Below are 24,706 nucleotides of genomic sequence, written 5' to 3'. Positions count from 1 at the left end.
TGCCGGCTAGAAGGTGTTACTGCTGTGCGCCCCGCACACCCTCATCCACACTGCTGAGAGGTCACACCCGTCAGACACACTGACACAAAGCTGCTGGTGCTCTGCAAATGGACACCTAACAAGGACCTCTGCAGGGAGGGCCTGGGAGGGGACCAGGCCACGTGTGACAGTGACAGCACAGCCTATGTTTCCTCCCAGTTCACAGGCAATGTGCTCGGTACAGCCTGCTGTGTAACAAAGGCCCCCCCCCAGCTGTGCTGCCCAGCATGGCAGGCCCCTGCTCTCTCAGGGTCCTGGGTGCCGGGAAGCCACGCCGCCCGGCTACCCTCCACTGCACGGGTCCTGTGTTCCTCAGGCGTACACCCATGTACTTATTTCTCCTTCAAAACCTGCAAGAACAGCAGAGCCACCATTTGCACGTAAAGCAGCTCAGACTCAGGCCCAGTGAGCAGTGCCAGCCTGTGTGTAGATTGGCATCCACCATGTTTGAGTGGGAAGTTCACAAGCTGGGTGCCACCATGCCAAACCACGAAGCAGAGAAATGCCCACGGCACAATCTGGATGAAAAACAGAGAAGCAGAATGAGAGGTGCTCTGGAAATGCGCATGTAGTTGCTGGCTTTGATTTCCTGGAGGAAAATGAAAATTTCTTTACCAAATATGTATTTGACTAAACTGAGAAAAAACGCTTCCATGAAAAACAGCTCAGAAATCTGACAAAGCGATGGATTTGCGACATTTAAACCAATAGGATGCCCTCTGTAGAAAGCAGTTAGCATGGAGCTGGGTGGACACAGCCGGTCAGTTCCTGGGAACATCTGGGTGAGAAACAACCAAAAGTGGTTCAAGGAAGTTCGTGTCGGACACTCCTTTTCAGACATCTGAGACGTGGCTCATTTTCTACTTAAGCTGTAAGCAAGTAGAAGTCCTCACAAACCGGGGAATCGGGGCTGCGTCAGGGCCCAGGGCCGCCCCAGAGTGAGTCCCTCTCTGGGGCTGTGGAGGGAAGGCGGCCTGTGACTCACCCCAGCCCCTCCCCCTGCCCGTCCCCTGCCCCTCCCTCCCGGCCTCCCTCCTGGGCTGGGACTCCAGCCGGCAGCGGAGCAGAGCCCACTTCTCTCCCGGTATCAGTTACAGCCAGCCCACCCTGCCCCCTGCCCCCGGTGGATGGTGACAGGCAGGCCTGTGCCATGAAGCTGCCCCTGGCTATGCTCCTCCTGCTACTGCAGGCCGGCTGGGCCACCGCGCAGGACGAAGCGGCCGTGGGGAGGGCCATCGCCTTCCAAGGTGGGTGCCGAGCCAGCCTCTGACTGTGCTGCCCTGCGGGCGGGGTCCTGGGGCCAGGCACATCCGTGGGGACACTGCGGGGGCCCTAAGCCCTGCCTATGATGGGAGAGCTGTAAACGGGGGCCTCATGGGGGCTTGAAATTCCCGACGACTGCCCCAGCTGGGCCCTGGATCTGGTCACCTTGAGCTTTTCCACTCTGGAGGGGATGCCAGGCCGGACGCGTGGGTGGCCTGGAGGCAGAGTGACTGTCCAGCCACCGTCCTGCAGGCAGTGCCGCTCTCTGCCAGGCCGATCCCATCTGACACTCCCTGCAGCAGCCGGTCACCAGCCTTAGCTGCTGTCCCACACCTTATTTTGAGGGTCCTGCCCCCTGGCAGTTTTAAGCTCCACTTGGAAAAACAGTGGCCATCTTAGCTGTTCAGGTCTGGGCAGGGGGCCTCTGCCTGCCCAAAGGGTGGGCTGCTCTGCCCCAGCCACGTGAGGTTCCCAGCACCATGGGGGGCGGTCCCTGGCCACCCCAGCCCGTGGCCAGGTGCCTGCAGTGGGAGTGGCTGCCTGAGGTCCCCCCAACCCCCGACAGGTGGCTGGCGGTGGGGAGGGGCTGACCAGAGGCTCACCTGGGCAAGGTGGGTGGAGGTGCACCCCTCCGGGTGCACGCAGGGGGGTCAGGGCAGGAACCACAGGCCCCCTCCTCCCATCCCTGGCCCAGACTGCCCCGTGGACCTCTTCTTTGTGCTGGACACATCCGAGAGTGTGGCTTTGCGGCTGAAGCCCTATGGGGCCCTCGTGGACAAGGTCAAGGCCTTCACAAAGCGCTTCATTGACAACCTGAGAGAAAGGTAGGCGGGTGCGCCTTCCCCTCCAGGCCCCTCGGGGGCGGGGCGGGGACAGCTGGCCCCGGGCAGCCTGGCGTCACCCTGCCCCAGCCAGCAGACAGAGCTGGGCCTCAGCCCCCACCTGGACACTGGGTCCCCCGCATCATGGTGGTTCAGACGGGCTGGGTGTGGGTGGCCAGCAGGAGGGCTGAGGGGACAGCGCTGCAGAGCCGGGTTCCTGTCCCCAAAACGCAGGGCAGGAAACACCCTCCCCACCCCCCAGCCAAGTCGGTGGGGAAGCCGTGCAGGCCTGTGGCTCCGCCCAGGACCTGGAGTGGGTGCCTTCGCCAACTACCTAGACGCTGGCCAAAACTGATGCCCATGCAGCCAGCCTGGGCCCGCCTCCTGGACCTGACATCCCAGGGTCCCCCGTGTCCCCAGCATCCTGTCCAAGGGGCAGGAGTGCTGCCAGCTCAGCTCTGGGCTTGGGGGGCACACTCACCGACCCGGGCACTCACCCCACTGATGACAGCAGGGACCCAGGGCAGCAGCCACGCCCACTGAGGTAGTCGGGGCATGGGGGAGCTCAGTTGGAGCCAGGACCCTGCCCTCCCCTGCTTAGGGCCCCCAGTCCCGGGCTGTCCCTGTTGACCTAGCCCTGGGCCTCACGCCCACATGGAGTGGGTGCCCGTCGTGCTGCGGATGGACCGTCTCGGGAGCGGGGCCGCCTGGGCTGCCCACAGGGGACATGCTGCTGGGCCCAGGTGTGTCCCACTGCTCACCCCATGGCATGGCTTGCAGGTACTACCGGTGCGACCGCAGCCTGGTGTGGAACGCGGGTGCACTGCACTACAGCGATGAGGTTGAAATCATCCAGGGCCTCACCCGCATGCCCAGCGGCCGCGATGCGCTCAAGGCCCAGGTGGACGCGGTCAAGTACTTTGGCAAAGGGACCTACACAGACTGTGCCATCAAGAAGGGGCTGGAGGAGCTGCTGGTCGGGTGGGTGCCTGTGCGCCTCAGCCACGTGGGCCCTTGCCTCAGGGGCCACCTTCCTGACCATCTTCCGGGAGCCCCAAGCCCTCCTGCAAGCCACGTTCTGGAGCCCGAGGCCCTGGAGAAGTCCTAGGGGTCTAGGTGCTGTGCCATGGCCGTCGAGTCATGCTCCATCCCACCCAGAGCTGTCCCCTATCTCCTCCATCACTGAGGGCAGAGGGGCAGAGGGGCAGAGGGGCAAAGATGCCCCGGGAACCTACCCTTCAGTCGAGCAGAGGTGGTGTCAGGAGTCTGAGATAGAGACAGAGAGGCACAGAGGCGGGGGACCCCGCCACTCCCACAGAGGAAGTCAGATCCTGGCTGCAGTGGTCCCCGGACAGCAGCTGGGGTCAGTCCCGAGGGAGGACTGTTTGGGGGTTGTTGCTCGGCCCAGCTCAGCCAGGTCCTGCCTGCAGCAGTGAGCAACTCTTCAGCCTTCCTTGCCAGCTGCCCATGGCCAGGGCCCCGGGGCGGAACACCTCAGCTGGGATAAGGACCCAGGAATTTTTCAAAAGTTTTTTAGAGGAATGTGATCCCACAAAACCTTATTTTCTGTTGTAATATTCTTTTTACAGTCCCACGTTATAGTCAGGACGAACACACAGAAACAGGGTCCCGGGTAATAGGAGGCACCCAGTCCCGGGTCTCCTCTGGCCCCCAGGGTCTCAGCTTTGTGTTCAAAGGGGCCCCGAGCAGCCCAGGAGCCCCATGCGCGGCTCTCACCGCTGCCCCCGCCCTGCAGGGGCTCCCATCTGAAGGAGAACAAGTACCTGATCGTGGTGACAGACGGGCACCCCCTGGAGGGCTACAAGGAGCCGTGTGGGGGCCTGGAGGACGCCGTGAACGAGGCCCGGCACCTGGGCGTCAAGGTCTTCTCCGTGGCCATCACGCCCGACCACCTGGTAGGAGCCCCCTTCCTGGGCCTGCAGGGCAGGGTTTGGGCAGCAGACGGGCGGGGCAGCCTCCTGGCTGCCGCCCCGCATCCCCAACCATGGCCACCTCTGCGCAGGAGCAACGCCTGAGCATCATCGCCACGGACCACACGTACCGGCGCAACTTCACAGCGGCCGACTGGGGGCAGAGCCACGACGCGGAGGAGGCCATCAGCCAGACCATCGACACCATCACCGAGATGATCGTGAGTGCACCCCCACCCGCACCCCACGCCCCGTGGCCTTGGACGGACAGTAACGCGACTTCCCTCTTCCACTTTTCAGAAAAACAACGTGGAGCAGGTGGTAAGAGACCCCCCCAACCTGCCCAACCTGCCCAGCACCTCGGGGCTCACCTGTCCCTGGGCCTGCAGAGCTGGGCGGGTGTAGAGGGCGCGGCCGCTGGGCCCTTGTTTTCTGACTGTCCTCTGTCCCTTCCCTGGCAGTGCTGTTCCTACGAATGTCAGGTAAGAGCCCCCGCCCCCTGCCCCAACCACCTTCCCCTCCTGCCCTCCTCCCCCTACGTTCCCTCCCTTCCCCCACCTCCCTCCCATCCCCCACCTTCCTCCCCTCCCCTCCCCCACCTCCTCCCCTCCCCCCACCTTCCTTCCCTCCCCCCCACCTCTTTCCCCTCCCCCACCTCCCTCCCCCCTGTTGCCCGGCTGCCACACTGTCTTCAGCTGACTATTGCCTGTCTTGCAGCCCGCCAGAGGACCTCCTGGACCGCGGGGTGACCCTGGGTACGAGGTGAGTGGGTGCCCTGCGTCCTGATGAACAAACGTGGGAGAAACGTCCCAGCAGCCTGGAGCCCTGGTGTTCGGGACATGGAGGGACCTCAGGCAGCCTCCCTGGGCGCCCGCTGTGTACCCGCTGGGCGTGGGCATGGTGCAGGCACACCTTGGTGAGCGGGTGCCCGGCCACGGGAGAGCCCAGGCAGAGACCCCACAGTGATGCGGGGTTGGAGGACTGGGCGGCAGTGGGGCCCGACCCCCTGGCCTCCTGCTTGGTGGGGAGGCAGCCCTCCCGGAAAGGGGCATTTCCTGGTGGCCTCTCTCTGGGATTCAGGCCAAGGCCAGGTGCGCCTCACAGGAGACTCCAAAGATCGTAACAGTTGTCAATATTCACAACCCGGGAGGATGCTCATGAAAGTGCCAGTTTCTGGTTTTTAAAATATGTCAGGTCCCATGGCTGTGGAACCACGTGGTGCCCCCCACAGAAGCTGAGCAGTGGTCCCCTCCCCTGGGAGGCTCCTGTGCGCCACCCACCCCGCCTGTGTGAGCCCCACAGCCTGGGAGCCCCGTGAGGCAGCAGGATCGGGCAGGGCCAGAGGGGGGATCCGGGGTGGCTGTGAGGGAGGGACGTGTGGACCCCACCTCATCCTGGAGACAGGCGATGCGGAAGGGGTCTGGAAAGCCCGGGGAGACCGAGGGAGCCCTCCTAGCCTCTGTGAGCCCCTGACGGTGGCCTCTCTGTGTTCCAGGGCGAACGAGGGAAGCCAGGTCTCCCGGGAGAGAAAGGAGAAGCCGGGGAGCCGGTGAGTCCCCAGCGCCTGACCTCAGGACAGAGGGCACTCAAAGCCCGAGCCAGGGAGCCAGGCCAAAGGGGCTTCCAGGAGGATGACTGGTGTCCGAGCACCATGGTCACAGGGCCTGGCCCGCAGAAGACGTGACCCTGTGGGTGGCAAGGGCTGCAAGGGGCCAGGCACACCCTGCCCAGTGGCCTAACCCCCAGGCCCTGACCTCCTTGGGCAGGTGGGAGGTTGGCCAGCAGAGCCGCGGGGTCCCTGCCAAGGCCCTGGCCCAGCTCCCCACGAACCAGCCTTTCATCCTGGGGGCCTTCACAGCAGGAGCAGGGGTGGGCCTCCACAGCAGGTGGGGGCCACCCAGCCCAGTCCCTGCCGCTGACCAGGCCTGAGGGGATGGGGCCTCCCTTGCCCCCGGGGCGTCTAACGTGCCCCCTCCTCTGTGTTCCAGGGGAGGCCCGGGGACCTCGGACCCGTCGGCTACCAGGGGATGAAGGTGGGTCCCCCTCCTCAGAGTGGCTGGGCCCGGACACCGGGCATCACCCCAGGACACCGGTGACCCCTCTTTCTTCCTCTGTCTGCTGTGTAGGGAGAAAAAGGGAGCCGCGGGGAGAAGGTGAGTAAGGCCTGCCTCGTGACGCCTCCCCTGCGCGCGGACTGGGTGACGCTGTGCGTCCCCAGCACGGCCTCTCGCTGTCCTCCCTGCCTGCCTGGGAGCCCGTCGCGCCGTGGGAGGAGCACATACTCACCCTCCCTTCCCGTCTCCACAGGGTTCCAGGGGACCCAAGGGCTACAAGGTGAGTGTGGCAGGGCGAGTGCTCTGCCCCGGGGGTGGAGGTCGTGCTCTCTGACCTCTGACTGACCCTTCTTTGGTCCGTGCATTTCACAGGGTGAGAAGGGCAAGCGTGGCATTGATGGTGTGGATGGCATGAAGGTAACCCCAGCCCGGTGGAGGGCTGGTGCTGGGCACACGGTTCAGGGAAGGGGTGGTGGGCAAAGCCAGGTGCGCCAGAGGAGATGGGCAGGGGTTCTGTGCGAGGGCACTCCCGGGCAGCTCGTGAAGGCAGGAGAGGCTCCCTGCTGAGCCCTAGGCCAGTGGGCCTGACTGCCCACCTTCCTCCCTCCAGGGGGAGTCGGGCTACCCCGGGCTGCCAGGCTGCAAGGGCTCCCCTGGACTTGATGTGAGTGACTCCGCCCCACTGCCAGTGTGGGGCTGTGAGTTCCCCCTTTTCTGTTTTGACACATTTGCGGGCCTCCCTGTGGCTGCCTGTTGGAGACCACGACTGACCCCTGCCGTCTTCTTTCCAGGGCACTCAAGGACCCCGTGGGCCCAAGGGTGACGTGGGCGCTCTTGGACTGAAAGGAGAAAAGGTTCCTGGGGAGACCCCTGGGGCGGGCGGGCCAAGGGCTGAGTCCGGAGTTCCCTCTGAGGGCGGCCCTGGGTGGGAGCTGAGGTGGGGCCGCCCCAGGGAAACCCCCCGGGCGGCATGTCAGTCCAGGGCAGCCACCACTCCAAGCGCTCGCCTCCCAGTGTGGGGCACAGCCGTGGTCCCGCAGAGGAGCGGGCAGGAGGCTGTGGCCTGCCACACCCTGTCCCCGCCAGAGTCCGTGTGCTCACGTGGAAACTGGCATGTAGGCATGGCCAGAGCTGCTGGGGCAGCGGCAAAGGGAACAGGGTGGCACCCTGTTGAGTCTTAACTTAAAGCCCAGTTTCCCGTTGCTGGTATTTTTCTGGGGTTTTCAGGAGTTGCTGGGGAAGGGAGAGTGGCACGCATTCTGCCCCCAATGTGCCTTAACGGTGCAAGTTTCCTGGAATGGGTCTTCAGAATCTCGCTTCCCAGTGCCATTTGTGGGGCAGCCCTGACTTTCCCAGTGCCATTTGTGGGGCAGCCCTGACCTGAGCCCGCCAGCTCCCACCCTGCCCAGCAGCACCCCCTGCACTGTGTTTGATAGTCGGCAAGGGGATGCCGTTCAGGGAGGGGTGGGACTGCGCCGATGACAGCGATTTGGGGCTCACACTGTCGGTCAGGGAGAGTGGCCTGAGATCCAGGTGAGGGGGGCAGGTGCGGGTCACTGGGGCCCCCCAGACAGAGCAGGCATGGCCTCCTGCAGGCTGACCCTTCTGATGTTTCCAGGGTGCACCCGGAGCCGACGGGGAGCCTGGGAGACAGGGCAGCACAGGGCCCCAAGGAGAGGAGGTGAGCAGGCAGCCCCAGGGCACAGCTGGGGTGGGGGCCAGGCCCAGGGAGGGGCCGCATGGAGCAGCTGGAACTGCAGCCCCGGGCCTGGGTGTGGGCATGGTCAGAGGTGGATAGCTCTACTCTGGTGCCCCCAGGGCGAGCCCGGAGAGCCCGGAGCCCCGGGAGAGAAAGGAGAAGCTGGCGATGAGGTGAGCTCCCACGTTCGGCCGCCCGCTCCCATGAAACTAAGCAGTTTTGTCTCAACTCATGCTTGTATTCGTTCCTCTGAAACAGGGAAACGCAGGACCAGATGGTCCCCCTGGAGACAGGGTGAGTTGGGAGGTGGAGGCGCTCTGGGTTCTGGGCCTCACTTGGTGGCCAGCGTGGCTGGTGTGGCCAACTCCAATCATCTCTGCTAACACTTCCCAGAGCTTCCATCTGAGCTGGTGGGACTCACGTCTTGGGAAGCATGGGGCATGAGGTGGAGGGATGCACTGTCCTGGGGTATCCTGTGGGGAGAGGGGTTGGTCCTGAGTCCGGGTCTTGACCACTGCCCCCCAAAGTGTCTATAGCCTCACCTCCCTCCATTTCGCCCTATGCAGGGCGGCCCTGGGGAAAGAGGTCCCCGGGGGACCCCAGGTGTGCGGGGCCCAAGGGGAGACCAGGTGAGTGAGTCCCCATCCGTCAAACTGGGACCCCACCCCCCAGGCAGGGGTCAGGCTGTCAGAACCAGGGACACAGGCTGCCACACGCTGCGACCCTGCCCTTGCCTTCTGTGGCCCCAAACAGAGGCAGCCCCCAGCCCAGCCTGAAGCTGTGCCCCACCTCATCCGGGGGGCCCGAGGGGGCAGACTGTGTGTGTGGGGGGGGCACGGGCCCCACCCCACTGCTCCAGAGTCAGGGCGGAGATGCTGGTCCCGCCTCTGTGGGCCTGGCCTCTGCCCGGACAGATGGCGATGCCACGTGGCGTCAGAGGAGAGGCCATGGGGCTGCACGGCCCACTCTGACCTGGGGCAGAAGTGCCCCTCTGGGTGCGTGCCCCTGGGCACTGAGCCTGCGGCTGGGCCTTTCCCGCCCCTGGGGTTTCTCCAGCCCTCAGGCCCCTGCGTGGGGTTGGGGGGAAGGTCCAAGCAGGGGTAACATGGCTTCCACCCCCTTCCAATCCCCACCGAGGTCTGGACACGGGCCCAGGGGAGGGAAAGGCCACATGGGCCCAGCCCCTGAGCCCTGAGCTGCTGTGGCAGAAGCTGTGCCTCTGGACTCCGGGTGGGGCTGGGGCCTCGGTGGCCTCCACCTGAACCACCCATCTCGGGGGCCGTGCACATGGCCACTCACGGCGAAATGTGGGCCAGCATGGGAAGGAAGGCAAGGCCCAGGCCACAGCGGGAGCTGCCCCGCCAGGCTCTGGACCCCTGCTGGCCCCCGGACCTTGGCCTTATCCCACGCCACCCTGGCAGCCGCCCTACCCAGGCCTCCACACTCACCGGCTTGTTCCTGCCAGGGCGAAGCTGGACCCCAAGGTGACCAGGGACGAGAGGGCCCCGTTGGCACCCCTGGAGACCCGGTAGGGAGCCTGGCTGCCAGGGTTGGGGGCCCCACTCCCCTTCCGACTTGGGGGGCTTGCTGGCTTGGTTAGCACTGGGGATTGGAAGTCCAGCCGCAGGTCTTTGAGGAAGCCAGAGGGCCCCTGGGGACCCCCCAGCTTGGTGGGGTGGGGCCACATTGCACTGGAGATGGGGCATGTGAGCCCTCACGGGACATGGTGGAAACAGGCTCACTCAGCTTTTGGGACCCAGATATGAGGTCCTGGTAGGAGGTGGCACAGAGTGAGGGCCAGAGGACTGGGCAGGGGAGGAGCCAGGGGTAGAGCTGGGGAGGGGGTGCAACCTTGAGACAGGTCGTCTGCAGCAGACCCACGTCCAAGGGTGAAGTGTGAGCCTGGCAGGTGGGGCCCTGAGGACGGCACAGAGACAGTTGGGGCCGCACTGGGGCTCCGGGGCTCCTGGAGCTTGGCCGGCTGCGTCTCAGCAGGGCTGTGCAGGCCACACTGGGCCTGGGCCTACCTGGGGCTGCCGGTCCCATGGGAGAGATGGAAGACACAGGAGTCAGCTTGTGGACATAAGCCCAACAGTCACATGTTGAGGACGTCCTGGGGCATGCCTCCAGTGGGGTGGGCTGGACTGCCATCCCCTGAAAATGGGTAGGGGCAGGGCCAGGGGCACTCCAGGCCCCAGGCTGCCAGTTCCGTCCCCAGCACTTGGCCTTAGATGGAGCCTCACCCTGGCATGTGGGTGGGAGATGGTACCCCTGGCCCCCTGCTGGGGTGCTCGGGAGCCAGAGCCTCTGCAGAGAGGGACTTACCACCTCTGCCAGCCCTGAGGCGGAGAGGGCTACCCAGGCCCACCCAGGGTACAGCCTTTCCCCCCTTCAAGAGGCCTCGTGATGGGCCAGGTGGGCATCCAGGGGACCCTCCACAAGCCTGCCTCCTCTCCCTCCCTGCCTCCCTGCACCCCCTTCTCCAGGCACCCCCCGCCCCTGGGCCCAGACCTCCTTAGCCCATCCCGGACTCCCAGCCTGTGTGCCACTGGCCCTATGAGGGGCACTCCATGTCCCTCCTGCTGAGGATCAGCTGTGACATGCAGGGTGGGCAGGACGGCAAGGAGGGCCCCCCAGGCCGTGCAGGGTCCCTTGGGGTGGGCCAGCCCCCCAGGCCGTGCAGGCGGCTGGGCCTTGGCTCATGGCTTTGGGGTTTTTTGGTGGCTTCTCTTGGGGAGAAAAATTTGGAATTGGAGTGTTAAGAAAACAGAATTTAAAAAATCAGCAAGAGGAAGCAGCCACCGCAGCACAGGGCTTGCCTGATGGGGTGCTAGCGGCCTGTCGGGGGCGGTGCGCAGACCCAGCCACGAGACACGCCCGGCGGGAAGCCTCTCCCATCCAAGCCCGAGCTGGACCTGCCAGAGGGTCCCCGGGCCCTGGGGGCCGCCTGTGCGCAGAGGAGGCACGTGGGCACAGAGGGCGGCCGGACGGGCGGCTCCTGATTCGGGTTCTCCTGCTTGGCTGAAAGGAGGGTGATGGCTCTCAGAGGCAGGGCCTGGAGCCGTCTGCCTGTGGACAGAAGATGCCCCCAGACAGAGCTCCCTGCGCCCCCAGACAGAGCTCCCTGCCTGCTCTGCTTCCCGAGGGAGGGTAGGTGAAGGTCAGCACAGCAGCAGAGCAGCTTATGATGAAAGGCAGGCCTCCCTCGGCCTCCCCTCCCCAGAGACCAGTATTTAGTTGTTTCTAGAAGTTTATTTCTTCTGGACTCCCTCTGGAAAAAGCATGGCTCATGGAGCGCCAGAACCCTGCCCAGGCCGCCGACCATCCACAGCGCTGAGCGCGCCCCACCACCGGTTCTCTCTCCCGCAGCCTGGTGCCCATAGCTTGTTCTGTGTCTCCAGTTTCCAGAGTGATTGACAGTCCTTATGGAAAAGGAAACTGCCTGAGCGTGCCAGGGGGAGGGACCCCACACCAGGCTATAGGCACCCCTGGTGTGCAAGAGCATCTCCTGCCTGGAGGAGGAGGCTCTCTGTCCCTCCAGCCTGTGGCCCTGGGGTGGCCCCCTCCCGGCTGGCGGCCCGGCCTCAGTGCGCTTGTGCACCTGGCCTCCCCTGGGGACTGGGGTCACGGCTGTGGGACTGTGCCCGTCCACCCCGGGTGTTCGCCCTCCCAGCTCTCGCCTCACCCTGACCCACAGCCTGTCAGCGCCAGCACCAGGGTGTCTGTGCAGAAGTTCTAGGAAATGTGTTTTTCCAGATTCCAAGAAAAAGCAGTTGAGCAATCCAGAAAATGGAGAAAAGGGTCCCAGCTCTCCTCCCGATGTGCACCCAGCCCTCGCCAGGCCTCCCAGAGCCCTTGTCCCACCCCGTGGTGGGCACCACCCTCCCCTGTGCCCACCAGGAGCAGTGGGGCCCTGAGCTGGGTCCCAGGAGATGCCTGCCCAGCAAGCCACCAGCTGAGGATGCCCTGCCCACTTTCTCCTGCCCCCCTTTTCATGTCCCCGTGTGCCCTGTGACCCAGAATCGAGTGGGGGCTGCTGGTCCTTGTGGCTGGTGTGCAAAGCCCCGGATCGCATGTGGGATATCCCCAGTTCTGGGACCACTGGTCATGCCTGGGACATCAAACTAACAGCGTCTGACTGACCACCGGTCAACGGAACAGGCCAATGACCAGGAGCTGCACACCTTTGCAGGAGGGCACTGCCAGGAAAGGCCCCATGAAAGGCCTCTGGGTTCAGGGTTGTGGCTGGTGGGATGCACCGTGGGCCAGCCAGCCTCCTGAGTGATGGATGCACACCTGCCTTCCTTGGGTGGGGACGCCCGTGAGGTGCCCAGGGGACCAAGGCTCGGACCCAGAAAAGAAGCCAGTTACCTCCAGGGAGAGGTGTGGATGGACAGGCCATCGGGGCTGGTGTGGGGCAGAGAGGGTCCAATGGCCATGTCCTCTTTGCAGGGAGAGCCTGGCCCCATTGGACCTAAAGGGTACCGAGGCGATGAGGGCCCCCCAGGGCTCGAGGTGAGTGCCCCTCCCTGCCCCAGGGGGCAGCTGTGGCCCAGACCCCATCCCTCTGCCCAATGCTTCCACTGGGGAGTGCCTACCACATTTACATGTGCAAGTCTCTGTTGCATTTTATGATGTATGCAAGCTGTGGGACATTTAGAAAATGTAGGAAATTTTTTAAGAAATGAAATCTAAAACAATGCTGCTCAGACACACGAGATGAGTTTGGGCAGATTATTTTCCCAGTTTCCTTCTAATTTGCATATTATGCTCACACACACTGAGCCTCACGAGGTCTCAACAAAAACTTTTTCATAATGAGAACTTCCCTGAAACCTAACAATTTTTCAGACACTGTTGACATGTGCTTTCCACAGCAGGCGTGTGGATGTCAGGGAGCCTCTGTGAGCCCCTCCCCAGGACCTGTCCCGTTTCATCACAGGGTCCTGTTTCACTCCATCTGCCCAGAGCTATGCTTTAAAAAGCCCTGCATTTAGTCTTTGCTTGTGATGGATAAAACGTTATTTTATTTGACTTACCCTCTGTTTTCCCCGAAGAGCGGCCACAGCTCTGAGCCTGCGCCGCTGTGCCAGGTGCACTGAGTTTCCCAAACCCATTGCTGCCTTCCTTAGGGTCCCAGAGGAGCCCCAGGGCCCGCAGGACCCCCCGGAGACCCCGGGCTGATGGGCGAGAGGGTGAGTGGTGGCCCCGGGGCTCAGGCCCAAGTCTCCCCCTGGGGTCCCATCAGGGTCCCGGTCGCAGTGGTCGTCAGGGAGCACCCTTGTGAATGACTGTCCCCTCAGTGTCTGAGGACTGGGAACAGGTGGGCCAAGGACATGCAGGGTGATCCTGGGCAGGGGGTGCCTCGCAGGCTGACAGGCAGTCTGTGCCCACACTGCCCAGAGGCTGGCCTAGGGGACAGCCAGTGACAGGACCTGGCCTCCATTCAGGGTGAAGACGGCCCCCCGGGAAATGGCACCGAGGGCTTCCCCGGCTTCCCCGTGAGTAACGCAAACTCCCAGTGCCCCACCCTGTTGGCCGTTGGGCATGCTGGGCGGCTGGGCTGGACCAGGGCCATGACTGGCCCAGTGCTGGGGCTGCCATGGGGCCCCCACCCGAGTCAGAGCTTGGTGTGACTGCTCTGTCTCCCCCAGGGCTATCCCGGCAGCAGGGGCCTTCCCGGCATAAATGTGAGTACACGCTCCCGTCGGGGTCTTGGTGCACACACACACACCCGTGCACACCTTCATACAAAGGACACGGTCCCCGGGTGAGGCATAAGTGTCTTTATCTTTTCCTTTAAAACTAATGTTTCTTAAAAAGAAAATGTCCCACGTATAAATTGCACCTTAGTAAACTGATTTAAAGTAGAAAACCCAGGGAAGAACAACTGTCCCTGGGCCCACAGCCTCATGGGCTCCTACAGCGCGGGAGCTGGGCCGAAACACCTGAGTTGGGGTGAGGGCTCCGGTGCCCCTGCGGAGGCCAGCTTCCCTGGACCCGGGGCACATGCCTACTCCGTGGGACCCTCGGCCCACTCACCACCTGCTCCCATCACCCGCAGGGCACTAAAGGCTACCCTGGCCTCAAGGGGGACGAGGGAGAAGCCGGGGACCCCGGAGAGGACGTGAGTGCAGGCCCACGCGGGGCTGTGGTGGCACCCTGAGGCAGCCTCACCAGGGGCCGGGACGGAGGGCCGTGGAGGGGCGCAGCCAGGCTGCTGGGGCCCTGCGGGCGGGCGGGGATCGAGGAGAGGTGCGTGTCCCCCAGCAGGTGGCCCAGCCTACGGCCGCTGTGTCTGGTAACACCATGCCATTTCCTTCCAGAACAACGACATTGCACCCCGAGGCACCAAAGGAGCAAAGGGGTACCGGGGCCCTGAGGGCCCTCAGGTGAGTCGGCACCAGACCTGGCAGGGTGCACCCAGGACTGAGGCTGGGAGACGAGCGAGGAGCACGGGGAGGTGGGCAGGAATTTGGGGAGCAGGTCTCTGGGGAAGGCCCAGGAGGTTGGGCTTTGGTGGGATGGGAGGGACCCTGCCATCCTGAGGGGCATGGGGGGTCAGGCAGGGGGCAGAGAGGCCACGGAGCCGTTTAGGGCAGGTGCCTGGGCCCCAGACCAGAGCCCCAGCCGGGAGCCGCAGAAGGGCCCTGGGTGGCCCGCCACCGCTGCCAGGGAAGGGTGCAGGCAGGGCTGGGGGTCACTGCGGGCAGATGCCAGGCACAGGCTATCCCCGGCCCATTACATGCAGGGGCCGGGCCGCTGGCACTAAGGGCTCCCTGGGGGTGGCCTTGCCAAGGACTCTGGGTTCACAAAGCAGCCGGGCTGCCGGTGACCCTAAAGCCTGTCTCTGGCCCTTTCTCTGACAGGGACCCCCAGGACACACAGGACCACCAGGGCCAGATGTAAGTGGGCACCTGTCGTGTCACCGGGGAGCCCATCAATCTGGCCAAGGACTCTGTGGGGTGGGAGCCGTGATGGCAGTGGACATGTTGTGGCTGCAGTGGGAGGCATGTGGTGGCCATGGGAGGGGGACATCCGATGGCCACACGTCAGCGATATCGGAGGGCTAGCAGGCAAAACAGGGCAGTCTGAGAAGTGAGACCCCCAAGCTCCCTGCCCAAACCCGGCCCCACTGTGGTCTCAGCCCCACCAGGGGGCCAGCCAGCACCTCATGCCTCTGTCTCCGCCCCCAGGAATGCGAGATCTTGGACATCATCATGAAAATGTGCTGTGAGTACCTCCTGCCTTTGAACAACTGTTCTAATTAGAAAGGAGGCCATCCTGCTGGCCCCAGGGCCCCTCTCCTAAACTGGGGAGGCAGGCAGGAGGGCGGGTGTGTGCCCCACCCGCGAGGAGGTCCCTTCGGCCAGGGGCCAGTGGCCAGGCCTCTCTCAGTCCCTCGCCCCTTGAGGGCCTGGGCACCAGGCAGACCAGCTGACCGTGGTCAGGTGGGAGGCGAGGGTGAGAGAGGGCTGAGGACCCTCTGGCCAGAGGGGATGTGGGGCCGCGGCCAACACGGCTCCCTCTCTTCTCTCCCCAGCGTGCTGCGGTGAGCATCCTCCTTGGCTCAGAGCGTTCCTGGCGTGCTCAGCTTTGGCTGGATCACCCCAGGGGTGGGGGGCTCCGCGCCCCCAGCTACCGGCCCTACCCCCCACCCATGTTGTCCTCCCTGTCCTCTGCCTGTGGCTGACGACCAGTGGCAGGCCGGGACCTGGGGTCCAGGCTCAGGTGGGGCTGCTCTGCTCTGAGTGGGGGGTCCTGGGGGCCCCCAGGCCTGACCCTCTACCCCCTGCAGAGTGCAAGTGCGGCCCCATCGACATCCTCTTCGTGCTGGACAGCTCAGAGAGCATCGGCCTGCAGAACTTCGAGATCGCCAAGGACTTCATCATCAAGGTCATTGACCGGCTGAGCAGGGATGAGCTGGTGAAGGTGAGGCCGCCGCCCTGGCCCCCTCACTCTGGGTCTGTCCGGACACCAGGCAGGAAAGGGGTGGAGCCCTGAGGAGCCTTTGGAGATGGGCACTTTGCTTCTCAAAAGCTGCAGCCCCCACCCACTGGGGGGCTGGGTCAGCCTGGATAGGTGGCAGGCCTAGGGGTGGCCGGGACCCCAGGGCACTCCCGACTCAGTGTCCGGACCACTCAGTTTGAGCCCGGGCAGTCCCATGCGGGCGTGGTGCAGTACAGCCACAACCAGATGCAGGAGCACGTGGACCTGAGAGACCCCAACATCGGGAACGCTCAGGAGCTCAAAGAGTGAGTGTCACGCCTGCACCCAGGTCATCCGCGCAAGCCGTGCACCCGTGCAGCGGGCCTGGCCCAGCCCTGCCCCATGCTGACGCGCCCCGACCCCACAGAGCCATCAAGAAGCTGCAGTGGATGGCAGGGGGCACGTTCACGGGCGAGGCCCTGCAGTACACCCGGAGCCGGCTGCTGCCCGCCACCCAGAACAACCGGATCGCCCTGGTCATCACAGATGGACGCTCGGACACCCAGAGGGACACCACGCCGCTCAGCGTGCTGTGTGGCCCCGACATCCAGGTGGGGCCCTTACTAGGTACCTGCTGCCGGCCTCAAAGGCCAGGCCTCTCTGTCCTGGCAGCCACACCGACCCTGCCCCTTCCCTCAGGTGGTATCCGTGGGCATCAAAGATGTGTTTGGCCTGGTCCCAAGCTCCGATCAGCTCAACGTCATCTCCTGCCAAGGCCTGGTGTCCCCGAGCCGGCCAGGTATCTCGCTCCTCAAGGAGAACTACGCAGAACTGCTGGAAGACGCCTTTCTGAAGAACATTACCTCCCAGATCTGCATAGGTGGGTGCAGCTGCCCACCTGGCTGCTGGGATACGGTCTATTCCCTGTGTCCTGGCACCTAGGAGCCCCACGCTCTGGTGCTCTCAGTAGCTGTACCCACCCGTGTGCGTGCTGCTTGGCCTTGGAGCCCAAGAGCACTTGGGGTGCCCGTGGCAGCATGGGCCCACACAGCCCAGCCCATGCTCAGAGTGGAGCCCACAGAGAGGCAGCGGGTCAGGCGCAGGCCCTCCCCAGCAGCAGTATCTGGCCGGATTACCCGGGGTGGGGTGGCACAGGGTGTCTGACCTGCAGACCAGCCCTTCTCCTCTCGAACCTTGCTCTCCCTACTCCCTCCCTGTGCTGGTATGAGGAATGGGGCCCCAGGGCCGCCTCACTACCTCAGAGGCCCACTCTTGAATGTGGACCCCTTCCTGGTGGGGTGGGTGGCCGAGTTAGGGGTTGGCCGGGCACCCCCACAGTGGCCAGGTGCTGTCTGCTGGGGCCCCTGTGGTGACTGGCTCTGTGTAGCATCAGCGTGGTGCTTCTCTCTTGCAGACAAGAAGTGTCCAGATTACACCTGCCCGAGTGAGTACCAGGCGAGGCACTGGTGGGGCAGGCGAGTGGGGCCTGGAGGGGCAGAGCCCGGGCTGGGGGCTCATGGCAATCCCTGGCTGTGCACTGACGTCCCGCCCACCCACAGTCACCTTCTCCTCCCCGGCTGACATCACCATCCTGCTGGATGGCTCGGCCAGCGTGGGAAGCCACAATTTCGACACCACAAAGCGCTTCGCCAAGCGGCTGGCCGAGCGCTTCCTGACAGCGGGCAGGACAGACCCGGCCCATGACGTGCGTGTGGCGGTGGTGCAGTATAGCGGCACGGGGCAGCAGCAGCCGGGCCGTGCGTCCCTGCAGTTCCTGCAGAACCACACCGTGCTCGCCAGCACTGTGGACGCCATGGCCTTCCTCAACCATGCCACTGACGTCAACGACGCCCTCAGCTATGTGACCCGCTTCTACCGCGAGGCGTCATCTGGCGCAGCCAAGAAGAAGCTGCTGCTCTTCTCGGATGGCAACTCGCAGGGGGCCACAGCGGCGGCCGTGGAGAAGGCGGTGCAGGAGGCCCAGCGGGCCGGCATCGAGATCTTTGTGGTGGTGGTGGGCCGCCAGGTGAACGAGCCCCACATCCGCGTCCTGGTCACGGGCAAGGCGGCCGAGTACGACGTGGCCTTTGGCGAGCGCCACCTGTTCCGGGTGCCTGACTACCAGGCCCTGCTGCGGGGCGTCTTCCACCAGACCGTGTCCAGGAAGGTGGCACTGGGCTAGCCCACCCGGTCCCCATCGCTGACACAGCAGAAACATGATGTGAATTTCCCTGACCGACCTCTCAGCTAGACGTTCTTAAAGGAAAGCCGCTGTGTGCCCGATGCCTGGCACACCTCCCGCAGGCTGCCCCGTGCCAGCGTCCCACCGGAGTCTCCTGGGCGTCCCACCCTCGCTTTCCTCAGCGCTTGATTCTCCTCGCAGATCCTACAGGACCCTCAGCACCTCCTCAGACGCAGCCTCCCGGCTCCTCCATGGGAGACAGTGGCCGCGTGTCATTTCTGGGAAGCCACGGCGGAGAGGATCTCCTGAGTCCGAGGAGCCGGTGCCTGCTTTCAAGGTTCTGGTGCTCGGCCCAACCCCGTCCCCACGGCCTCGGCACAGAGCTCAGCCTCCCCGGAGACCGGCGGTGACTCCTCGCCCGGCGCCCTCACAATCCCAGAACCACGGTGCTATCCTGCCGACCCCGAGCCCTCCCGTCCTCAGGCCTGGGCGCCCAGGCCACCCGGTGGCATAAAGTGATATGTTTTATTGAACACAAGCCAAAGGTCTTTTTCCTCAAAGGAGTGACTGGTACTACATTTTACTGAAAACCCTCTTTATTGATTAGTTTTCTTTTTACTCCTTCCTGGATTTTTTTCTCAACCATGTCCAGGTCAGCGACTTTTCCAAATAAATATTTTCACTCTTCTCTCCATGGCCATGATTCCAGTGAATTAAAATCCCCACTGTGCTCGCATTGTGCCCACGTCCCTGAGAACCCTGACATGGTGGGTGCATCGGGTCGGGATGCCCACCTCCCACCCAGCACCTGCCAAGAGGCACCTGCCGTGGCCAGATGCCACCCACAGACACCCCTCTGTGGGCTGGGAGGGGCCCTGGCAGAGTCAGAGGCATGCTAGGTCTCATCCAGACCAGCTGGCCAGATCAAACTAGATGAAACCATAAAGGATGGATTCTGGCACCAAAAACACCTCAGGAGCCCCGGACAGGGAGTCGGGTCCAGGAGGTGCCACCGGGAAGACACTCCGGGAGGTCGGGAGTTGGTCCAGAGGGAGGTGGGAGGTGGGCCCTCCTGAGGAAGGCGGGAAGCCCAGCTCCGGTTTGCAGGGGTCACAGTCATCAGCCCCAAGGGCTCACGTCCCCTGTAGGCTAGTTGGTGGGGGTCTGGGGTTGGATAAAGGGGGGCAGGCAGCAATGCGGGCCACCCACTGGCTCCAGGCAGGAGAAGCAGGCAGCGGGGCCTCCACGCAGTCCTAGCAAGGAGGGAACCTGACCAGTGTCCCTCAGGTGGGGCCACTGATGCCTGGGCAGGCCAGGTATGGGACACCCCTCACTCACATGCCTCCCCAAACCTGGCCACAGAGCCAGATGGGTCAGGGCTACAATGCTCCAGGCCTTTTCTGATTCTGGCGGAGTTGGCAGGCGTCAGGCACAATCAGCTGACGAGTCCAGGACGTGCCTCCCAGCAGACATGGTGAGAACCAGAAGCTGCCGAGGAGTGTCTCCGCTGGGGCCTGCCATGTCCCTGGGCATCACCTGCCCCCTCCCCTCACCCCCACTGCTGGAGGGGTGCTGGGGCCCCTTACCCAGCAGGCAGCACACTCCTGTGTTGGGCCGGGGCAGCCAGCTGCATAACCCACAGGGAGGCCCAAGGGCAGGCTGGGAACGGGAAGCCGCCGGTGAGAAGGGCTGCGGAACCCTCCTGGATGCCCCCAGGTCTGCACTGGGACAGGAGTCCCACTGGGGGACCTGGGGTTCCTTCCCAGGGACCTCTTCCTGAAGGGAAGTGGGCCCAGACTCATGCGTCTCCGCTTTAGGATGCGTCTCGCCTCTGGTGTGAATCACTGAGACCCAGAATCCGCTGGCTGGGAGGCCAGTCCCGAATCCAGGCTGCACCACCCAACCGGACCCCTCAGGCCCTCGCTTCCCAGCCACGAGGGAAAGACAAAGGCCCTTCATTCCAGCAGCTTGACATTTAGAAAATACGCTCTGAGGGAGACCCAGGCCAGCCTGCCCGCGCATGCTCCAAGCTGGACTGGCCGGCATTCCAGACCACTACCCGGGCCCTCAGCAGAGTGTAAAGCCGGCCAGCTGCACCTGTTAAGGGTGGTGAACCCCTTCCTTCCCGGGGTGCTGGGCCCTCCTTCCTGGGCACACTAGCAGCCACAAGGCAGGAGCTGGCAGGAGGCGCTCAACACCACCAGGGGTTCCTTCCACCCAGAACTGAGGGACACAGCACCCACCTCTCCCCAGCCCTGCCCACCCCACTTAGGAGCCTCTGGCTGAAATTCCCTCCTGCTCCAGGAAGAGGGGGTACCCCTGGTGTCTGAGGGAGGGCTCGGGAATCCCCTGCCAGTCCTCGCCCCTCCCCATCAGGTCAGCCTTGCCCTCTGGGTCCCAGCCCCCCAGGACCCATCCCAGCAGGGTGCCCTCAGCCCTTTTAAGGATCCCACTGTCCTGACCCACCCTGTGACCCCCGAGGAGTGTGATCCCCAGGTGTCAGGGCCCCCAGGTGTGTTTTGTTGACCCGGTTTCTCCTTTTGCGTCACACAAGCTGGCTGCCTCTGCACCACGTGCAGGTTGGGATACCTGCCTCGCGCGGGTCACTGTCATCAGTGGCACCACCCCGTGCTTTTCCAGGAGCTCCGCAGATGGTGTGAGGCCGCGCTTTGGGAGCACGCCCTATCCTGTTTCCCCTCCAGTTGTCTCAGGTGTTCTGTGGGTGGCCCAGAGTTGCAGGTTCCCACTCACTGAGAGTCCTTATCTTTTATAGAAAAATCAAGCACATCCACATTTGTTACTAGGGCCGAGCTTTCATCTTCATAATGCACTTTCCAGGCTGAGGACATGCAGGAAGAACGTTTTTCTGCTTTTCCATAGTTTTCCTATTATAATCTATGACTTCTGAAGCACCTGGGAGGACTTCTGGCCGTGCAGCCCACCAGCCAAGACCTCCAGGCGCTGGCCTGCCTGGGGGGCATCTGCAGCCAGAGCCCCGTCCGACGGTCGGCAGCGGCCTCCTAAAGCTACAGAGGAGGCAGTAGGGATGCCAGGGCCAAGGCTTCTGGAAAGTGACCCCGTCCGTGAGGCAGAGTGTACACCCCTCAGCTCCTGGGTGATCCTTAGAGACAGAACGCACCTCTGCAGCGGCGCCCGAGGGAAACGCAAGGTGAGCCAGGCGAGGCCCTGGAAGGCTGTCAGGCTGGCCCCTGCGGGAGTGGGGGCCTCACACATGACTGATGGCCAGGCACAACAGCACGCTGCTCAAGAATGGCCTCTGCAGTTTCCTGAAGGCACACACGCGTGCACCCCACAGCCCAGCCACTCCGGTCCTGGGGACGGCCAAGGCCTTGAAGAACGTTCACAGCACCTGATTTCCAGGAGTGGACGTGATGTGAGGACCCAACAGGCAGCTGCAGAAGCCACGCACACACCACAAACACAAAGGGGCAAGTAGCCCAGGAGCATCTCACACAAACCGCACAGCGTGGAGCAGGCAGACTCGCACAGCTGACCCGCAAACCACACGGCTGTGGCCTGCACAGGCCCACTTATACCAGACGTTTTCCCAAAAAATGTATTGGAAAAATTTCTGGGGATTTGTGACAGTCTGAGAAACTACCCTCTCTTCTCTAGCTTACTGTATTGAAGGATACAGTATAGGACTTGTATGACACACAAATACGTGTTAGCCAGCTGCATATGTCATCAGTAAGGCTTCCAGGCAGCAGTAGGCTATTAGTAGTCACCTTCTGGGGAATGAGAGGTTATACGCTGATTTTCAACTATACACTGGGGGTCCAGCGCCCCCAGCCCCCATGTTGCTCAAGGGTAGGCTGTATGCGATGTATGACCCTGCTTGCAGGAAGCTCAAGAAGAGGTAAAACTAATGGGTGGTGGTGAAACTCAGAAGGCAGCTGCCTGCATGGGCAGGATCAGCCAGGGTACTTTCTGGATAAAGGAGAGGCTGTCTGGGGGGCACGTGGGTTACATGCACAAGCATCTGTCAAAATTCTTAGAGTGGGACATGTAAGATTGACACATTTCCTTGCAATTTCCATCAAAAGAAAAGCAAGCTCTCCCCTCTACCCCAGCTCCACAAGCATGAGAATCCCCTGTTGCCCCTGGGCCTGTGCTCGCCCCAGCCTTCCCCCGCTCCAGGGAGGTCTTGTGGGAGCACCCTCCCTCTGCCACTCTGTCTGTCCCCCACGTGCCCCTTTCGGTGGGACACAGCCATCACCTCTTCATGTCCACCTCACGCCCGAGTACACACTGTGTGTCCCCCTCCCTGAGTGTGACTAGGATGGCATGTCTCTCCTGGACCTGTCACATTGCAGAGTTGACTGGGAGTCACCCAGAAGGAAGGCTCTACCAGGTGGGTCGGCCTAACAATGTTACAGACATGGCTGGCTGGCCTTCCCGAGGACTACCCGCGGGGGCCACGCAGCGAAACGGGGTGCAGTCCTGCAACCCCACGGAGCTGAATCCCATCAATAACCAGCGAGTCTGGAAGAGGCCCCAAGCCACAGCTCTGGCCATGGGACCCGGCCTCGGACATGCGGTTGCTGGTGTGGCCCGTCTGAGTTGCCTCTGGGTGCTACACTGGTGGCGGTTTGCCAAGCAGCTCCGTCGGACATCGCACATCCTGCCTCACCTCCATCCCCAGTCCTGCGGGCTCAGGGGCCTGCCGGGGGACCAGGCCCTCCAGCCCACGCCCCTGCCCCTCCTTGCTCCTGGGAGGACTGGTGCGGCCTCTTACTCTTGGGGCAGCACGCCAGGCTGTCCTTCCCCAGAAGGCCTCTCGTCAGGACCCCTGGGCCCACTCACCCCCAGGGCCCGCCCACCTGAGGCTGGCGCCCTCCTGCCGGTTCCGTCTCCCCCAGCTGGGGTCATCCCTGGTGCCTGGCTGGGCCGGGAGTCATCACAGATCCCCACCAGGGGCAGGAGTGGGGTCGCGGGAAGCCTGAGGAGGCGGCGAGCCTGGAAGGTGCCGGAAGGGGCCAGAGCCAAGGAGCGCTGGCGGCGTCCAGAAGCCAGGGAGGCAGGAAGTGGGGGCCTCCCTGGGGCCCGGACCCCAAAGGGAAGCAGCCCCGCGGGTGCAGTCTGGCCGGCCGGCCTCCAGGTCTGTGAACAAACAGACGTGCGGCGCCCCGAGCTGCCGCGCGGTGCAGGGCGTCACAGCAGCCGCGGACAGACACGCCTGGCTGGGATGTCTCCAGGTGGCTGGAGCCTCACGACTTCCTTTTCCCGCTGGGCCTGTCCAGGACCCTGCTGGGGTCAGTGCAGAAGGCGCCAGAGTGTGCGTGACATACTTTGTGCCTCAGATCCTGAACAGGGATCATGTCACTTTGGCTTCTGAACACTATGGATTCTTCAGATAATACTCAGCCAGGAGAACAGAGGGATCAGCTGGGCCCGGGCCCCTGCCTGGCCAACAGGGGCTCTGTGCCGACCCGCAGCCCCGGCCCCAGGGCAAGGGGCCCTCAGCCTTCTAACTGGGTTGACCTCCACAGACCAGAGCTCACAGACCCAAGGGGCCCTCCACGTCTGTTTCCCTAAGGGTCGGAGGCTTCCAGTTAATTGCTGACACCCCCACACCGGTTTCAGACACTTGGCCGTCCACATCTGGGCCTCCCTGGAGGCAGGTAACAGGAACAACAGAGTAGACCGGCTCCAGCGTCGGGCCACCACCTCCCAGCTGGGCCCCAGGCCAACACCACAGGCTCCACTTGGGCCCCAGAGGCCCAGTTCCCTTCCGGGGCCCCTACACACTCCTCCAGCCTGAGACTCCACGCTGGGTGCCCCTCTGGGCCAGATCCCGCTCTCCTGGGGGCAGAGAGAGCAGCTGCACAGGGTCCCAGGCCTCGTCCTGGTCTCCAGAAAAGCTGCTGGCTGGACATAAGCACATCTGGTTTGAGGAGATGAGCTCAGACTTGGCCTGAGAGAGGGCGGAGCTTCCCAGCAGACCCTCAGAATAGTTCCTTTATCTTCTGAGGGAATGCTTTTTCAGGAAAAGGAAAGAGGATGAAAAGGAGGGGTCAGGAGACGGTGTCAGCTGCTTGGAACCCCACACCCTGCTCCCACCAAGGCCAAGCACCCTGCCCACTCAACACAGCCTACATTCTCAGGGGTCAGCCTGGCCACCCCCATGCCCTTGTCTGAAGTAGGCAATGCTTGTCCCTTTTTTTTTTATTAAGATATCATTGATAATACAATCTGATGAAGGTTTCACATGAGGAACGCTGTGGTTACTACATTCAGCCATATTATCAAGTCCCCCCCACACACACCCCATTGCAGTCACTGTCCATCAGCGTAGTAAGATGCTATATAGTCACTACTTGTCTTCTCTGTGCTATACTGCCTTCCCTGTGACCCCCCTACATTATATTTGCTAATCAAAATGCCCCTTAATCCCCTTCTCCCTCCCATACCCCTCCCCTTTGGTAACTGCTAGTCCCTTCTTATGTTCTGTGATTCTGCTGCTGTTTTGTTCTTTCAGTTTTTCCTTTGTTCTTATACTTCATACAGGAGTGAAATCGTTTGGTACTTGTCTTTCTCCGCCTGGCTTATTTCACTGAGCATAATATCCTCCGGCTCCATCCATGTTGTTGCAAATGGTAGGATTTGCTTTCTTCTTATGGCTGAATAATATTCCACTGTGTATATGTACCACATCTTCTTTATCCATTCATCTACTGATGGACACTTAGGTTGCTTCCATATCTTGGCTATTGTAAATAGTACTGAGATAAACATAGGGGTGTATCTGTCTTTTTCAAACTGGG

General features: G+C 63.0%; 1 protein-coding gene across 1 annotated transcript; it reads left to right on the top strand.

Moving 5' to 3' along the window:
- The first annotated feature begins 1,059 nt into the window (after positions 1 to 1,059).
- COL6A1 (collagen type VI alpha 1 chain) lies at positions 1,060 to 18,608 on the top strand. Its single transcript, XM_073231225.1, has 34 exons — positions 1,060 to 1,286; positions 1,997 to 2,126; positions 2,904 to 3,104; positions 3,880 to 4,039; positions 4,147 to 4,275; positions 4,355 to 4,375; positions 4,516 to 4,536; positions 4,772 to 4,816; positions 5,550 to 5,603; positions 6,043 to 6,087; positions 6,181 to 6,207; positions 6,362 to 6,388; positions 6,481 to 6,525; positions 6,719 to 6,772; positions 6,900 to 6,962; positions 7,727 to 7,789; positions 7,927 to 7,980; positions 8,066 to 8,101; positions 8,374 to 8,436; positions 9,273 to 9,335; positions 12,260 to 12,322; positions 12,940 to 13,002; positions 13,258 to 13,308; positions 13,462 to 13,497; positions 13,872 to 13,934; positions 14,134 to 14,199; positions 14,677 to 14,712; positions 15,004 to 15,040; positions 15,351 to 15,739; positions 15,953 to 16,062; positions 16,164 to 16,347; positions 16,436 to 16,616; positions 17,151 to 17,180; positions 17,296 to 18,608. The coding sequence occupies exons 1-34, from the start codon at positions 1,190 to 1,192 to the stop codon at positions 17,916 to 17,918; spliced, it is 3,330 nt and encodes a 1,109-aa protein (XP_073087326.1). The 5' UTR covers positions 1,060 to 1,189; the 3' UTR covers positions 17,919 to 18,608.
- The last annotated feature ends 6,098 nt before the right edge of the window (positions 18,609 to 24,706 follow it).

Source organism: Manis javanica, chromosome 3, assembly GCF_040802235.1.
Source record: "Manis javanica isolate MJ-LG chromosome 3, MJ_LKY, whole genome shotgun sequence".
NCBI lineage: Eukaryota > Metazoa > Chordata > Mammalia > Pholidota > Manidae > Manis > Manis javanica.
Note: the sequence above shows the minus strand (reverse complement) of the source record. Positions and strands in the feature narration are given on the sequence as shown.